Source organism: Fusarium falciforme, chromosome 5 (genome assembly GCF_026873545.1).
Source record: "Fusarium falciforme chromosome 5, complete sequence".
Classification (NCBI taxonomy): Eukaryota; Fungi; Ascomycota; class Sordariomycetes; order Hypocreales; family Nectriaceae; genus Fusarium; species Fusarium falciforme.
The window spans coordinates 59102-76381 of record NC_070548.1 but is presented as its reverse complement, the minus strand read 5'-3'; the positions used below and the strand labels follow the sequence as shown (position 1 = coordinate 76381).

Sequence of the window (17280 nt, the reverse complement as noted above, 5' to 3'; positions counted from 1 at the left end):
TTCTTACTGATACGATGTTGATGAAGGACAATTCGGTCACAGGAGTTCTGTAGTGATATGCGTGGATAGGGAAAGCCGGGCACCTGGAGTACCTAGATAGCCTACAAACCTCCTCCTCCTACTCCTCCTCCCTTACATTTGCCTCAACCCCTTCCTTGTGGAAGGAAATGGAGGGAAGTCCCGTCGGCTCGTGTAAACCGAGACCCCGCATTTATCTGCGTCTCTAGCGTCTCCATTGATCCCTCCCATGGGCACATGCCCCTGACCCCGCGCAGGAGACGGGAACTAGCTTCGTTCGGAGCCGGGGGACATGAGATCCCCGGCTAGGATCTCTAACATAAATACTTGGGAAATCCTCACTGGGTCCCCTCGCGTTCTCCAGCCCCCACTACTATCAATCCGTTTATTCTGCCAACGCCAAGTATCTGCCATCATGCCCGCAAACAACAAGCCTTCTCGCCGACCAGCAAAGAGAAAGGCAGACCCTGGGCCAGACGGAGCGGAACGAGGACGCAAGAGGGCCCAGAACCGCATCTCTCAGCAGTGCCTCCGCGAGAAGAATCTTGCCCATGTGCGCAGTCTCGAGGAGACAGTTTCCCTGCTGCAGCAGGCGGTTGCATCCGGAGACCAGGGCAGTCGTTATGCAAATTTGCTTGAGATCCATCTCAAGCTGATGGAGGAGAACAGGCGGCTACAAGATGCTCTTCTCCGACTCCGAAAAAAGCTACTGAGCTTGAGCAACGCAGCTTCGGCCGCAGCAGGCAAGTTACCTTGGCACTATACCTGTCCCTTGTGCTCCCTTTTCGCAATCCGTGCGCACTCTTACCAAATCACTAATGTGTCACAGATGATGAGGTGTTCGACACGTTACTTGGGGGATCCCAAGACACAGCCACGCCTCCTGTTGATGAGAGAGGACATCGCGACTCGTCAGGCTCACCACTGGCAGAAGTAGAGCCACTAGGTCACCAAAGCCCCAACACTGAACCTGATACTGGCAGTGTGACTGCACAGGCTCAAAGGGCGGCTGATCCAGGTGTATCGAACCTCCAGCTGTTGCAGAACGACCCCCTCGAGAGCTACTCGGATTTTTTAAACGTCTGTACCAGCACCTGGCCAGTGAATGAGCATGATGAGGTAGAATTGACAATGCCCTTACCAACATGGATGCTTTCTCAAGACCATATTGTCATAACATCTATAGCCCTCTTTGGATCTAAACTCCTTGACGCTTGCGACAAGTATATCAAGAGGAAATCAACATCTACACTACCAAACCAGGTCGATGAGTGGAGCCAGAAGCTCGTCCGCGTTGCGATAGACTTTGGGACTCGCTGCATGGGTCTAGGGTCATATGTCTATGGTGTAGTAAGTGATCTTATGACTAGATTTAACATCCAATGCCCTGCTGACAAAACAGAACGGAGCTAGGTATATGGAAAAAGTCCTGAGTTGGCGGCTTGGTCTCGAACCCAAGGACAAGGTGCCAGCGCCATTCCGCCCAACACCACTACAATCCAGGCAGCCTACCCATTTCTGGGGCCTTGACCTCTTCAACTGGCCTGAGCTACGAGATCAGTTGGTGCTGGATCATGAGTCGGTTGACTTGGATACATTGACAAAGGATCTCGTTCTCAACTCTGTTGTCGAGCAGCCACAACGTGGTGTAGCCGTCAATGTGCTCGACATCTTCGAGAATCAGATCCTTCGCCGGGACAAGTCTGGCTGTGCACAAAGCGGCAATTGCCGGAACTACCTTACTGACGCCTCTTGGGTCTTGTTCGAGGTTGGCCCCAAAATGCAGAGCGTGTACGGGTCTGTGGCAGACCCAGTGGAAGAGGCGATCATCGCAGAACTTGACCGACGGATGCTGACTGAAGAAGCCACGCCCCGAGGTTACAGTAAAAGCTCGCTTCCATCACCGGAGAGTTACCCCGGAACTGACGTAGCGCACTTTCTGGGTATCGACAATTTTGTGGGATGGAAGATTAGTCAGGAGTTTGCCAGCAAATATCCATTCCTGGACTGCTCTACAGGTAGGTTTTGTAACCACTTTATCGCCTCCTACCTAGCTAACAAAGGCCTTCCCCGGATTAGCTATATCCGATTACCAACTGGCACCCTCCGAAGATTTCCTCTATTGGTAGTCATGTAGCGTATGTAACCTCGGCTCCGGATCAGGCCTCTTCGGCTTGGATCTATGTCATGTTAGAAATGAGCATAAACATAGATGAGGACTCCAACTTCGGGTTTTAATGCCGCCATGCGTTGATAACTGTCTATTTTTCCGTTGTGGCCCATGGATTCTTTTCGGACTATTAAACCAAGGCTCAAACTTTCAACATATTTAATTACTTGCTCTACGGGTCATATCATAATGCCAAACAAGAACTAGAATAGAATGGTAATTACCAGTCAATGAAACCAGGTATGGACTCGACTTCTCATCAACCGCTCTCTCGTAAACTAAAGATTGTATTGCATCTAATAAAGGCTAGCCCATATACCGAATTGTCCTCCTCCGCCTTCTCTTCTCCTTTTGCTCCTCCTCTCGCTCCTGAGCGCTATCCGTCAACTCAATATTGTGCATATCTTCGCGCCGTCTATCCTCCTCCACCGGCAAGCCCTCACTGCGTGCTGGGACACTAAAGCTGTTATACGTAAGGAAGACGTTGTCGTCCATCTGCACCGAGTTAACGGGCCGTGGGATCTGTAGTGAGGCTCTGCGGACCTCCACAACGTCATTCTCATCCTGAATTGGCTGTACGCCCATGTAATGGTATAAGATGCTCAAAGCTGGGATGGAAAGCCCATGGACCACGATTGAGAAGAAAACCAGCCAGTAAACGGTGGGACCCATGGCCCTGACGAGAGTGCTCTCCTCCTCGTCACCTTTCCCAAGATGGGGAAATTGATGCCTTGCATGCTCGACATAGAAGACGGCACCGGCACCGATAGGACCGAAATAGCCCATAAAGAGCGCGTCTTTCCAATTCTGACAAACCGCCGGCATGGCCTTGTACATGACCATAATGGCTGGGATTCGACGGAGAACAAGGACAAGAAAGCCAAGAGCAATAAGCCGGGGGTAGGTCAGGCCTGTGCCATCTGGATCATGGAACTCTGACCAAGGGATGATGGTGCCGATATACATAAACCCACCAAAATTGAGGAGCACGTCGATACACGAGTTAACCTCATCGTGCCGCTGGATCGTCTCCTCGAGGAAGTGACCGTCCCAGTTGAGCGCACTGCCAGCAACGAAACAAGCTAGTAAGTCGTCTGTGCCTATGGCACCGCAGGTGCCGACGAGAAAGAGCCCGAGTGCTGCTGGGAAAAGGACGTACGACTCGTTGTCGACAAGTTTTCTTGAAAGAACAGGTTACGTAAGGGTTCTTGGCAAGAAGGGATAGGGCAGTGTCGTACCGCTTCAGCGCAAACCGAATGCCCTTGCAGGCTGCGAATCCCACGACAATGCCGTAGGCGACCGACATGAGGACAATATACAGCCAGGTTTCGATAACCCACTGCTTGATCGCCTCCCCAGGTCCCCCACCGAGCCGGCCAACAGCCTCGGACCGTGCCTCATGCCCATGGTTCTCGATGCCAGCACCGTCGATATCAGCATGGCGGATGAGGTACGTAGCCAACATAAGGAAGGGAAATCCAAAGCCGTCATTGGCTCCCGCCTCTGACGAGATAATCTCCCTCAGGGGGCGGGCAACATATTTATCGGCAAATGGCCCCTTGGCGATGGCCTGTGAAAGGATGGGATCGGTGCAGGTTACGCAGCTTCCAATGACCAGGGCGGCAAGGAAGGTAAGTTTAGGGACCGTCGCAAGTACACATGCCGATGTGCATAGCCACATCATTGTCATTATGGGCAGCAGGCACAGGGCCATCTCCTTGCGGCGCACCCAGTTGTACTTGGCGGGTAGCTGGTAGCCCGCAATAACTAGCTGCACGCCGATCATGACGCGTGCGACGCCCTGCACGCCAGTCAGCCAAGGCTCTGGGCGCTGCAAGCCACTCAGGGGTCAAGAAGACTCACCAGCGTTATAGCATTGGTCTGCCCGGCCTCGGCAGAACCCCATCGTTCGCTATCGAGGAATTTGGCGGCAAGCGGGCCCAGAATGATGCCCACAACGACGGCAGGGACTGATGGGTTTGTGATGGTTGGCATGGGACAAAACGCGGATGGATGGGTACTTACGGGCTTCGCCAAGATACCATGCTTGCTTGATCTTGACTGATAAGATGCCATACAAGACTGTGAAGGCGCCTGCAACAACGTCAGAAAGAGCCCCCGCCAAGATGCAAGGTCACGTACCAAGAACGCCAAGCACAATATTGAGCTCACTCAAGTTGAGGACAGGCATCTTTCGGTGGGTCTGGATGAAAAAGCAAAGAGAAGAATGAACATTGGCACCTTGGCAATGTTGAAAAGAGAAAAAGTTGGATGCATTCGCCTGTTGACCAAGCTGCCCCCGTTCCAATAGGAGTGACAATAACAGACAGAAGAGATCGCCAAGAGACTGAGGGCGATGCCCAGGAAAATAAATAAAAAATAAAATCGCGCACGAGACATCGTCAGCCTCGCTCTGGCTTGCGATGCCAGACCAGTGTCCAGCTCGGAACAAGTCAGCGGGAGAGGCATTTACCAAAGTGAGACAGGAAAGGGACCGATGAAGTATCACCATGTAGATGAGGCATATTACCGCTCGTCTCATCGCAGGCATTGCCCTGACGCCAAGGCTGTTCAGTCCTCGCGGCCTGCTTCCAAGCCGTCACTGCCAAGTGTCCAGTGTGTCTGCCAAGTCTTGGCGACCCGGTCGCCCATCTGTCCGCCCTACTAAGGAGAGAGGCCGCGTCTATGGAGTATTTCGCCGACGAATAGCAACGTATGGATGCAAGGTTAGTTTCCTATGCTTCTATTTTAGTTCTTCAAACGCCAGTCTCAGAACAAGAGGCTTTCTCCTGGCTAAAAAAAAGAAAGAAAATCCATAGATTTTAGAAAGACCACAAGAGCAAAAAACGTACCCCCAGCTGCGGCAAGACGGTCCATTCTTGTCCTTCAACCTCGGTCAGAACCACTCTCCTCCGGTCTCGCCACCTCAGGGTCGGTTAGACGATCAAAAACAGCTGTCCAAGACATTGGAAACATCCGAGATTCAACCTCTTCAAGGTCCAAGTCAGGCATAATGAGGTCCGGTCTCAGGTGATTCACTATCTGTAGATCTTGGCGGAGATCTTGGCAGAGGATCTTGGTGTCATCTAAGAGGTTGCAGCGCGGCTTGGCAGTTCTTGCCTGATAATGTGTCTAACTCAAGGCACAGATTTGCGCCGAGTCTTGTCCGGTTCTCCGCTTACCTGTCCCACTGCTTGCCCATTTTGTTTATGTACCCCCAAGTAGTTCGCTCGGTCTTCTTGGAAGTGTTGATGAGACTGGTGGAAGCGCGTCATTGTGGCTCGTCATCAAGGCGTGTCGTAAGAACCCCACAGATTTGCCCCACGATTCATATCTCACTTGTGGCGTGACAGGTAGAAGTGCCTCTTATTAAGCATAATTTCAAGCCGAGCGTGCGCGTTGGTCGGTTGAAATGGACCCTGCATTGTTCACAGCCCAGTCCTTTGTCACGTGGACACGCTGGCAGGCCACTGTACTCTTTATGGGACGCGTTTCGTGTCTCAAATCTGTCACAAATCAAGAAACGCGTGGCGCCGACGACGCAAGATGCCTTGTCGATCACTGAATTGGCTTCAGGGGATCAAGGAACAGCGCGGGACGGACTCCCTAACAGATGATCGAGATCGAGACAAGCTTCTTACTTTAACCTTGAGACATCAATGAAGCTGCAACACCCCGCGCAAAGTATGATCTTTAATTACATTAGCCTATTTAAATTCTTAATAGTTGAAGTATAAAGCAAGAGGTTCCTTAGTATTTCTCACATATCCCAGGCGGAGAACTTAGACAATCGACAAAATCGTTACATAGAATTTTGGTTAAAAAGATTTTGAGTAACTCGCAATCTGCTCTGTCAAGGCTTTGATTTTGAACACCTATGTTCAAATTGTGCCCCTTGATTCCGGAGCGTACCAGCCCCTTCATTAGAGCACTATCGAAGACTCTAGGAAATTAACACAAGGCCGTGTTAATTCCTTATCTCACCTTTAGTCAGCCAAAGAAGAGACTAATCATGATTGGCCTAGATCCCTGCTTGGTGCCCGATAGCAGGCCCCGCGCAAGCAAGGAGATAGATAGATTGAAACCTGATAACTCATCCACCGACACCTAGCTCTTCTCGCAGCGAGAGTGGCAGAGGCCATCAACAATCACTCCATTGGTCTTTTCTTTCAACTCTGCTTGTGCAAGTAGAAGCAGTCGAGGGAAATCAGGTTGTGGTATACCGTATTGATCAGCGACCCTTCCCGTTTCGCAACAGCTGAGGATAAACTCGGAAACTCTCGAATACCGATAGGGCCTCCTGTGAAACATAGCTGTATCATTGGAAAGCTTGGAGTGTGGTAAAATGGCAACCCCTCGTCTCAATTTCGTTTCTCATAGACACTAATTGCTCATTCGCCATCGTCAGCCTCATTTTGTTCCCGTCACGCTCACACGACACTACCCGGCGATCTTGTCACCTTACCAGCACCCAAGAAAGGGTCGCAAGCACCGATCACCATTTCAGGCTGAGAAAATATGTCTCTCCCGTAATGTCATCAGTAAAGGGGTTGGAATCGTTGGCAAAGGGCTTGAGAAACGCCATCTTGACAGTTGTGGTGGGAAGCTTGACGTGCCCACAAGGGGTCAAATGTACCCACCAGGAAGAGAGGGTAGTGTGAGCATGGCGAACACAAACTACTCGATTAGGTGCCCAGCGCCGTAGCATAAGCCGGAATAATTATAGCAAAATGCTACAGAATCCCTTTCAGTGCTATTCTCTATCTCTCCATGTTGTTGCCGACTCCAAGGAGTGGGTGTGTGTCTGAGCTATTTAACCTACCCTATAACGTAGCACCAGCCAATTGCGACGCGTGTCTTTCCTTATCTAATCGGGTCACCCCCTTGCCTCGAGTGGTAGAGATCGCTGTCATCATCATCCCTTGATTCACTTGATCTGACCTTGCTTTAACATTTGGGAAGAAGACACGTCGGCGGCCAACTTCATCCATTATGCCTCTGCCAGATCGTGTGGGCCGTTCTGGGTCTACTACTCGAGAGGTTCACGACCAATACCCTCTGCTTGAGCCTGGGGAACGCGACGAGACTGTTGTTCAAGCTTCCGACCACAGACAGCGTGATGGAAATGCCACGGCAAAGGTGATGCGGGAGCTTGGGATATCACCCGAACGCCGCATCAAAGTGACCCCTGAAGACGACGCTCGCGTGCTACGGCGTATCGACCTTGTTGTTCTGCCCCTCATGCTAGCTGTCTACTTTTTGCAAGGTGACATGGCTGCTCTTGCCACGTTCATGTCACACTTGACTGACTTCGATACGCAGGTCTTGACAAGGCGACAATGGCTTACGCATCCATCTTTGGCATCATTGAGGACACGGGCATCAAGGGTGATCAGTTCTCCTGGCTGGGCTCTATCGTCTATGTTGCCCAGCTCATCGCGCAGTTTCCCCTGGCATGGTTGCTTGTGAAGTTGCCGATTGGTAGGTTCACCAGCCTCATGGTTGTTCTTTGGGGCCTCACCCTCGCCCTGATGGCTGCGGCGCATACCTTCAAGGCCCTGCTTCTCGCTCGCTTCTGGCTGGGTGCTTTCGAGGCCAGTATCGCACCGAGCTTTATAGCCATCACACAGATGTTTTGGCGCCGTCGGGAGCAACCTCTGCGAATGTCTTACTGGTATGCTATGAATGGATTCACAAATCTGGTATGTTTTGCCTTCTAGAAAATCTACTCAGCTCTTGCGCTTATGAGTTGTAGTTTGGGAGTTTGATTACGTGGTGGCTTGCCCAGTTTCAATTCGGACTCAGACCCTACCAGGTACGCTATCAAAACAACCTCGTATGGCCCTTTCGAGCGGGCGGACTACTCAGCACTTATTCTAGACGATCTTCATCTTCTTCGGCATTGTTACCATCATGTTCTCGTTCGTCCTGTTTGCGTACATGCCCGACTCTCCGGCAGAGGCCAAGTTCCTCAGCAAGCATGAAAAGCTCATCGCGATCGAGCGACTGAGAATGAATCAGACCGGCGTCATGTCGCGCAAGTGGCGATGGGACCACTTGTGGGAGACGATCCGAGACCTTAAGACCTGGCTGTGGTTCGCCCTCATCTTCAGTATCTCGTGCGTGCCATCTGCCCCAAACTTGCGTCTCGTCTTAATCTTGCCTCAGGGTTCCTTCTGGTGGTGTTGCCTCCTTCGGTCCTCTGCTCGTCCAGTCATTCGGCTTTGACTCGTTCCAGGCTATTCTATTCAATGCCCCTTTCGGTTTGGTACAGCTGGTTTCTACCGTGGGCGGTTCATTCGTGGCGACCAAGTATCGCAAGAAGGGCCCAGTTATAGCTTTTCTAACCTTGTTCCCTATCGCGGGTTGTATGATCATGCTATCAACGCCGCATTCGGCTGACCGCAAGGCGACCCTGCTATTTGGCTACTATATGATCTCGGTATTCCCAGGCATAGGTACGTCTGCTGCTCTGCTGCTCAATCATGACAGAACTAACTAGCGTCCCAGTTCCCTTGATCTACTCTTGGTCCTCCTCTAATACCGCTGGCGATACCAAAGGCAAATGCAACTCGTCTGCCCTGTTCATTGGCCAATCCCTCGGCAACATCATTGGCCCTCTGTTGTACAGACCCTCGGAGGCCCCCGAGTATTTTCGGGGCCTGTATTGGAATCTGATGCTGTATTGCACCATCATAGTTCTCGTCGGCATCACGACCGTCTACCTTGCCCACCTCAACCGCGACCATAGCCGTCGTCGCGTGCTGGCAGGCAAAGACGCCATCATCCAAGACTATAGCTTGCACTCACTAGAGGAGACGGACCGACTTCGGAGACTGAAGACAATGGAGGAGCAGCAGGTTGATAATGCACCGGATGAGACGGGACGTCGTGCGAGCTCACGCGCATTTGATGACTTGACCGACTTGATGAACGACGAGTTTATCTTTGTTTTCTGAGCATCTAAAACCAATTGCTCCCACCAAAGATCGAGACAGGCCTGCAGCAGTATTGTTTCTTCCTCTCTAGCATACCCGTAACAGCACCACGGCACGGGATTTTAATCTACTTCGAGAATCGCAAATTACAACACAGATTCGAGTGCTTTGGACATCTTTGTGAATGAAAGTTTGAACTCTGAAGATGATGCGAACTCTTGAGACTTTGATGCAGTGCCAAGCGTCTAGAAAGTTTGCAACGAGGCTTAGCCAGAGCAGCCTGTAGAAAGACGACAGCTCCTTAAACAACGGAATCCGGTCACAATCAATGAAGACAATAAAAGCCTAGTAGCGTGATAGCATCGCTGGGCTCACTCAACAAAATAAAGAAGAGTCTGATCACTTAGGTTACTGACTAGTCTAAGATACAAGGCGCCACCTCGTTCACAGTACACATCCACCAACATAATGACACCTCTACCTTGCGACGGGACCACGAATATCTCTACCGTTGGTGTCTTTTTATAGCTCGGTCATTTCTTACAAGTAGACAATCAGAGCTTCCGACGCCTCAAGAGTTACTCTCAGCTGTCCTTTTTGAATTTTCAATGTTTCCATCTTCCTCGCACCGCGAAGCCTGCAGTTTTCATTGGAAAAGGTTTGACCTGTGATGAAAAAGTTAGCAGATAATTCTCAGAAAAACGCTCAGCCGAGCCATCAGGAATATTAAGCGCACCGCCAATACTGGGCTCAAGAGAAGCATCGGTTTGCTGTAGGGGAATCTTGGTCTCGCTGCTGGGCGCGGTCATGCGAACTGCTTTGACGTTGCTATTCTTCAGTCCTATGGCTGTGAATGTAGTCTTTGAGCGCGAGCCACTGCCTGGGTAATAATCCGTGTTAATAAACACAAGCTTCAATGGTCTGCCCTCTCGGTAAATGATATACTGAGCGTACGGATCTGTGCCATCATCGCTTGCCACGATGTGGTCACCTCCTGCTGCAGCAAGGGCTCCGAAGTAGGCCCCGTAGAAGGGAGCGTTGGCTTGATCGCTCAACCACCAGTTGAAGAAGGCTACAGAAAGTGGTCAGAGGATTTGCCGATCAGGCTTAGGATTCCATGACTCTACCTTGGTTGATGGTGCCCTGGTGGTAGAACAAGCGCTGGATGCCAAGCGACAATGCACGTAAGGTCTTGTCGACTGCCTGGATTGCGGACCCAAAGGTCGCATCCATTTCGTAGTCAAGTCCGTGAAACCCTGTTTCGCCTGGAATAAAAGCATTAGCAATGCCAAAAACACTTGACTAGTTAGCAAGATTGCCACGGTATACATACCGAGAATGTAGGGCCTGCCAACCGATCTCGCGGTGGAGATTGGTAGAAGGTTCAAGTCGTCCACCGTCCTCTGATGTGTCATCTCAACCGCCAAGTCATCCCCGGTTGCATTGGAGAAGGCATACAAGTGTCCATTGTACACTTTGGTGGCATCCTTCACAGTCTGATTGTAGGCTGAGTTGACCAGATACGGCAAATTAGGCCACCCTGGCTCAATTTCGAATGGGATGGCATATCCACCTCCGGCGAGGATAGGAAGTGGGCTCTTCCAGTGATTGATAAAGTCTTGTGCCCAGTCGGCCGCATCTGCCGCCTCCTGGGTCTCATTCCAAGGAGCCTCGGCAACAGGATATTGCCAGTACTTGTAGAATACTGTAGACAAGATTCAGCAATGATGATCGTGGTCCAGGTGGTTGTCATGAATCTTACAATCAGGTTCGTTTCCAAGCTCTAGAGCCCACAAGTACTTCTGGACCCTCGACTTGGCTTCCATGATCGCAGCAAAGGTGTTGGTCCTGTTATCCAAGCCACGGTTAAATCCTGTTCAAGTTTAGCTCTGCAGATGTCGCGAGAAAAGCTCAAGTTACCCAAGATTGTTTCACTCTGGAAGCTCTCTATTCAAGGAATCTTTGTCAGTTCTCACTGCTATGGAACTTTATCTCTGGTACAAACTTACTGATTAGATCAAAGAATCTGGGGCCGTAGGTAAGGCTCATGGGAGCCTCGAGAGGGTCATCAACTTTGTACGAGACATAGCCCCCGAAGGTAGGATCGTACGTCGCTCTATCCTGGGTGGTTCCTCCGATGCGAATGGGCATCTTCTGACCGTAAATCTTGTTAAAGTGATCGATGCAAGGACGAGTCAACGAAATGTTGGTCATGTACGAAGGCCACATAAAGAACTCGAATCTAGTAGTTTTAGTCGGCTCGTGAGATACAAGCATGGCAGGACTTCAAGACTTACGAGGCACCCACGGGGGCAGCATCTATCGCAACTGCATCCTTTGGCTGTGTCGCCGGTACTGAATAACTGGGGGCAGTACTGGCGGCGTTGGCCAAGCCAAAAAACATTAAATGATGAAATTGAACCATGCTGAGAGTGCGGGTTGAATTGCCGGCACATTCGAAACTGATTGTTTGTGAGGAATCTTGGTCATTCTCTTGTGAGACGACTCTCTTTATAACAGCACAAGTGATAGACCCCCAGCACTCTGCCCCGGACCACTAGTTAGCTTCATGATCCGAGCACCCCGGAGAAGTTACCCCGGAAAAGCCTACCATGCAGCTTGAGAGGACAAGGGTCGAAGGAAGGCATTGCCGATGCAGAAGCATGCTAGCCCCGTTCGTTCAACCTCGCTTTTCGTTTACTAGTCTCGTTCAACTTCGTTCACTGTTTAGAGAAAAATACCTTGTGACCTGTTTCAACTCAACACGCCCCGTGTCTCCCCGTGTCTCCACCATCCTGGGATTTCCCCACCGCCTTCGGTCCCTTCACTCGTGCCATTGGTTTGCCCTGGCCCTGATCACCAACGGGCAGCCGAGACACCAGGACAAACATATTAGCTTATCCTTGTCCAAGCATAGTCAATAAAAGAACGAAAAATAAATCAGAGAGCTTTAAAGTATTATTATTACTATGAAATATTTCTAAGAATTTTATTATACTCATAGAAAATGATTTATTAAATCTTAGATGAGTTAGTTCATACTCTCCGCCGTTCCGGCCTGGCTAGTCGTGCGGAGCGCTGGATCACGCGATGGGTGCGGTGTATGTAGTCCCGTGCTCTCCCATTCCTCAATCCATGCATGCTGCGGGTGATTCGGCTCAACACAGCCCGAATTGCCGTCCCCCTGGAATCATTCGGCCAAGCTCACGACGAGCACAAATAAACTTGAGCCTAACCAACGAGAAAATATTCCGCCGCAATCCGAGAAGCAGACGGCTTCCCTTTTGGTTTTGACCTGTTCTTCTGCTGCCTTTGTCTTCAGCCAGCTACATACCCTCGATGGCGGCGGGAACCGTAGACACAACCTGGATGTGGAATCCTGCTTTCCGCGAGGATTCCACGTCTACCGCAGGACGCTTCGTTCACTTTCGCAAGACCTTCTTCATTTCCGAAGAGGTACCGTCGTCCCTCGAAATCCAGATCACCGCCGATACACGATACAAGCTCTACGTCAACAAGGAGCTAGTCGCCTTCGGACCTGTCAAAGGTGATGCCAATCTTTGGTTCTACGATGAAGTCGACATCGGTCCGCACCTACGTTTGGGTGAGAATCACATCGCAATTCATGTCTTGCGACTCTTTCACGGGACTTCCTGGGGCACCAGCTTCCCACACTTGGGGTCAGGCGGTGTCCGTATAGCAACAACTATCGACGATGCCGTCTGGTCGCCGCAGATTCGAAGCAGCACCCTCTGGCAGACGGCAATAGATCCATTTGTGACTCTACGCCTCGATGAAGCTGAGGATGACTTCTTACACGTATACGAGAAGGTTTCGACCTCAGGTGTTGCATCCCTGGAGTGGGCTTCAGCCGTGTTGCTCCGATACCAAAATTCCACAGGCGTCACGGCACCATGGAAACTGTCACCCCGTCTGATTCCACTCATGACAAGGCAGAAATGTCAGTTCAAGACCATACATAACGTTGAGAGCTCCTTGGGCCATGATGCCTGGAAGGCTGTGGTTACAACCTCCCACCTCGAAGACAGCGACATCCTCATCCCCGCTGGTACCAGCCACCAATTGGACCTCGAGGCTCAGAGCCACACCACCGCCTTCATCCGCTTCCGTTTCAAACGCCCCCAGATTGGGGGAGCCTGCCTTACCGTCACATACTCCGAGAGTTACGAAGACGACCCAGAGTTGGTTCCTTATCTCCGCCGCAAGGAAAACCGACGAGACACGAGCAAGTCCCTGATCGGGCCCAAGGACATTTATACTTTGCGGGGGCAAGACGGAGCCCTAGACCTAGGCTATTACGACAATGAAACTTCCGAGGAGATATACATGCCTTTCCACTGGCGAGCTTTCCGATTCATCAGACTCAACATCCAGGCTGGCTCTTCGGACCTGACAATGCGCGGCATCGATATCGAAACGACTCACTACCCTCTAGAGGTACTCTCGAGTTTGAAGATGGGATCAAGCGATAGTATAATGGAAGAATTATACGAAACGAGCATAAGAACGCTGAGGAACTGCATGCACGACTGCTACGAGGACTGTCCCTTTTACGAACAACTTCAATACGCCATGGATACCCGCAGCTCCTCGCTCTTTACATATTACCTATCCGCAGATGATCGCCTGACGAGACAAGCAATTTTGCAACTACATAGCTCCTTCCAGCCGCGTATCGGACTAACCGCGAGTCGAGCACCTTCAAGCCAGCTCCAAATCATCCCTCACTTTTCTCTTTACTGGATCTGTATGCTACACGACCACTTCCAGTTCTACGCCGACAAAGAGTTCATTCGACCTTTCCTCCCGGTTCTGGACGCTGTTTTGGACTACTTCCATTCACGTATCGATCATCAGTTCGACCTGGTGTCTCTGAGGAATGAAGGAGGCGTCTGGAACTTTCATGACTGGGCTGAGCAGTGGCGGCCGTACGGTATTCCACCATCGGTAGTCAAGTCTGGCATCTCGACGTATACCAACAACTTGTATGCGTATACTCTCGAGGCGGCAGCAAGGCTGCAGCTCACATGCGGAGCCCGGTCAGCTCTGGCAGACGAATATTCTCATCGAGCAAGCCGGATTGTAGACGCTATCAAACAGCATTGCTTCGATGGGCAGTACTTCACCGACAGTATTGCTGCAGGTTCAGACCCTATGGTCGATCGTAGCCAGCATAGCCAGGTCTGGGCAGTCCTCAGTGGTGCCGAATTCGGCACCACTGCCCAAAACCTGCTACGAAACGCCTTAAAAACGCCCCAAGGAGGCAATTCACTCGTCAAAACATCCATCTCGATGTCATTCTATACGTTACGTGCGATCAGCGCTGCTGGAGGATCGTTGTACGAAGACTTGTTTGCCGAGTTCTGGGGGCCATGGCGCCACCAACTGTCGTTGGGCTTGACAACCTGGGAGGAAGATGACGTTTCGCACCGCTCAGACTGTCATGCTTGGGGGAGTGCTCCCATTTATGAGTTCCTGGCCGAGGTGGCGGGTATACGACCTGCGATGCCAGGATGGGAGGAGTTGGAGTTTGTTCCGCGCGTGAGCCTGTTTCCTTCTCTAGACGCAACCGTACCGTTTATTAGGAGAGGAAAGATGGCATTGGCGAAGGTTTCTTGGCATTCATCAGACGGGGAGACGACTGTCGCGTTGCGCTTTGAGGGATTGGCTGAACCAGTCTCGGTGCATGTCAAACTGCCAGGGCAGCCAGGCATAGTCATGAATAGTTCGGAAAAGATGACATTTAGTTGTACAAGGGTGTAAATAACGTATTAGACTGATAGTTAGACCATTTCGTTTAAATAGAAACAACTCATGCTTCCTCCTGCCCATACATATTGAATGGTTGGTATGCAGAGGATGCAAACAACGGTACACGAAACCAGCTATCCGGACCCTGTGGAGCCATGTCTAAGTATACTTGATCAGGAAATACGGGAAGAAGAGTGTCGGATTGCTCCACGTCCATACGGTTTGGGTTATCCCACGTTGAACCTGACTGGTCTGGATTGATGACTCCGCGCAAGAATGGATCTGGCCGGAACTGATCTTCGATTTGGGACGTAGTGACTCGCAAATCCGCCATGAGCTGAAGTATCGTGCCTTGTCCCGGAACGGCACCCGTGTCTAGCTCGGAGATGGCCTGGCGCAGGAGCCGTGCGTAGGTTGTGCTGATCTGCCAGAAGCGGCCTATGCTGCTGAGAAGCCCCGAGAAGAGAGACAGCCTTGCGACCGATGTCGACTCACTTTCTCCTGTGATGCATCGGCGTGCGATCAAAAAGCGAGCGGCGATCCAGATTAACCAGGCGAAAGGCCAACCGAGCTTATCGCTGACTTGGTCAGTCGTCGTGGTGGCGATCCAAGACAACACCTCCAAGCTACGCAAACATCGCTGCAGGCATTGTTGACGAGTGTCTGAGTAGGTTTCAGATTGCAAAGTGCCGTGGGATGGCAACGCCATAAAGCCATTTGTGTATATAACGAGGGCGTGGAAGTAGCCATGAAGCATAAAGAGCGCAGGCGGTGTTGCTTTTCGGGCACGATCCATAGTTGCTGTATCGTGGTCATTGCTGTGCCAAAGCAGTTGAGACGGTAGGGCCTCCATCCAAGCACTGAGCTCCGCAGAGACATTCTGTAGGCTTTCCAGCCAGGAGGGGACTATTGGCTCTTGGTCATCGCGAAACATCGCATACTCGATGCCCACTCTGTGAGCTCTGCGAGAGAGGTCAAACAGCTCCAACTGGAAACTGAAAACAAAAGGAGGGGCGAAGGGGGTCTCGGCCATCCCTGTGGGCGTTTCTCGCCAAACTGACTGGCGGGTAGGGAGGAAGTGTTGGACATGATCATCGCCCAGAGTCGAGGTGTGGTTGGTCGTGATGCAGATGCTGCAGTCAAGTGCATATATGGCCCAGAACAGCCGCTGCCGAAAGAGCCCATCGCTTTTGCTCAGTGCCTCGTGGCTCTCAGTTCCTGTTGACGTTCGAAATACCAACCCATCCGTGTTCCTAAGCTGCACAGCCAGTTTTGTCGCCACTGCTAACGGCCCCCAAACCTGAGGGCCATGGGTCATGGCAGAGAGGTCCAAGACGAGAACAGTCAACACCTCAAGGGAGCTATATGAGGGCTCCTCGAGCACGTCGACGAATATGCTGCGCTTGGAGTACTTCCAGAACGAGTCGCTGGATGCTTGGTCAAGACGCGAGTCGAATGAAAAGGGTAAAGCGACTCCAAAGAGAGCGTAATAGAGCAATGATGGCTCGTCTGCAGAGCCCATATCTGCACATACGCGCTGAACGTCTAGGAATGGGAACCATGGGTGGATGTGGCAAAAGTACAGTGAGGCCAGAGAGATGACGAGATCTTTTGGTGGTCGACGCTCCTTGATCTTACGAGTACGCTCGAATGTCGCCACAGCCGCCGGACGAGGAAGCATCAAGGCTGTGGGGGAGGACTCTTCACGGGAAGGGATGGGCGCGGCTTGAACTGCAGGCCTGGACGAGACGGTGGCCTCCTGATTGCCACGGATGGCTCGCAACTCGGCTTCGAGCATCTCTAGCGACCAACATCATGAGACATGAACTGAAGCAGGTAGGCAAGCAAGCAAGCAAGCACTCACCGATCTTGTCTTCGAGCACCTGACGGTGGCCCGCCGGAAACCCTGGTTTGCGCCGGCCTGCATATTCACACTCAACATGCGCGCGCTCGCAGCGCTGACACGCTGGAGTTTGACGGTCACACTTGGCTTTGCGCCGCTTGCACCGTTCGCATCTAGACAGTCCGTCGTTAGTATCTGTTGCTGTCGCGTTAATCGAGAACGTACGAGGTCATGCTTCGGGCCATGTTGCGCCGTGAGACAGGCTCGGCCATTGTGGTACTGGTGGGTTCACCCTGCCAGAATTTCGGGGCATGTTGGCCCTTAAATGCTAGGGGACACAGACAGGGTCGACCGCGTGATGTCCACACCAGGCCTACCGAAGTTAGTGCTCCCCAGTTTCTCCGCATCGCCGTGTGATTCCCCTTGGGGCCCCTCCTTGCACATCATGTTCGGCCAAGTGAGTCCCGAGGTTCTGGTCAGCAGTTCGTGCTCCTAATGAGGCTGGTGCATGGTTATATAGTAGGTTATATAATCGGGTC

The 17280-nt window shown here is 51.6% G+C and overlaps 5 protein-coding genes and 1 pseudogene across 6 annotated transcripts, besides 1 other annotated feature; 3 read left to right on the top strand and 3 right to left on the bottom strand.

Annotated features, from left to right (window-relative positions):
* Positions 1 to 433: 433 nt before the first annotated feature.
* Positions 434 to 2147, top strand: NCS54_00631500 (Hypothetical protein; the record flags this gene model as incomplete). Its single annotated transcript, XM_053151780.1, has 4 exons — positions 434 to 785; positions 848 to 1368; positions 1421 to 2036; positions 2098 to 2147. The coding sequence occupies 4 exons, from the start codon at positions 434 to 436 to the stop codon at positions 2145 to 2147; spliced, it is 1539 nt and encodes a 512-aa protein (XP_053007755.1).
* A 347-nt stretch (positions 2148 to 2494) lies between these two features.
* Positions 2495 to 4379, bottom strand: NCS54_00631400 (Na-H-Exchanger domain-containing protein; the record flags this gene model as incomplete). The annotated part of the gene is made up of 5 exons (XM_053151779.1): positions 2495 to 3368; positions 3427 to 3989; positions 4052 to 4158; positions 4214 to 4282; positions 4331 to 4379. The coding sequence occupies 5 exons, from the start codon at positions 4377 to 4379 to the stop codon at positions 2495 to 2497; spliced, it is 1662 nt and encodes a 553-aa protein (XP_053007754.1).
* A 2765-nt stretch (positions 4380 to 7144) lies between these two features.
* On the top strand, positions 7145 to 9147 carry NCS54_00631300 (MFS domain-containing protein; the record flags this gene model as incomplete). Its single annotated transcript, XM_053151778.1, has 6 exons — positions 7145 to 7454; positions 7511 to 7890; positions 7944 to 8003; positions 8069 to 8307; positions 8357 to 8646; positions 8699 to 9147. The coding sequence occupies exons 1-6, from the start codon at positions 7181 to 7183 to the stop codon at positions 9145 to 9147; spliced, it is 1692 nt and encodes a 563-aa protein (XP_053007753.1). The 5' UTR covers positions 7145 to 7180.
* A 519-nt stretch (positions 9148 to 9666) lies between these two features.
* On the bottom strand, positions 9667 to 11551 carry NCS54_00631200 (Glyco-hydro-79C domain-containing protein; the record flags this gene model as incomplete). The annotated part of the gene is made up of 8 exons (XM_053151777.1): positions 9667 to 9791; positions 9863 to 10198; positions 10254 to 10391; positions 10460 to 10831; positions 10889 to 10999; positions 11047 to 11073; positions 11136 to 11368; positions 11424 to 11551. 8 exons carry the CDS (start codon positions 11549 to 11551, stop codon positions 9667 to 9669), a joined length of 1470 nt encoding a protein of 489 aa, XP_053007752.1.
* A 914-nt stretch (positions 11552 to 12465) lies between these two features.
* On the top strand, positions 12466 to 14807 carry NCS54_00631100 (Bac-rhamnosid6H domain-containing protein; the record flags this gene model as incomplete). The annotated part of the gene is made up of 2 exons (XM_053151776.1): positions 12466 to 14688; positions 14733 to 14807. 2 exons carry the CDS (start codon positions 12466 to 12468, stop codon positions 14805 to 14807), a joined length of 2298 nt encoding a protein of 765 aa, XP_053007751.1.
* Positions 14808 to 14959: 152 nt separating this feature from the next.
* NCS54_00631000 lies at positions 14960 to 16934 on the bottom strand (annotated as a pseudogene). The gene is made up of 2 exons: positions 16763 to 16934; positions 14960 to 16698 (listed from the first exon to the last, which is right to left on the bottom strand).
* Positions 14960 to 16934: a sequence feature.
* Positions 16935 to 17280: the final 346 nt, after the last annotated feature.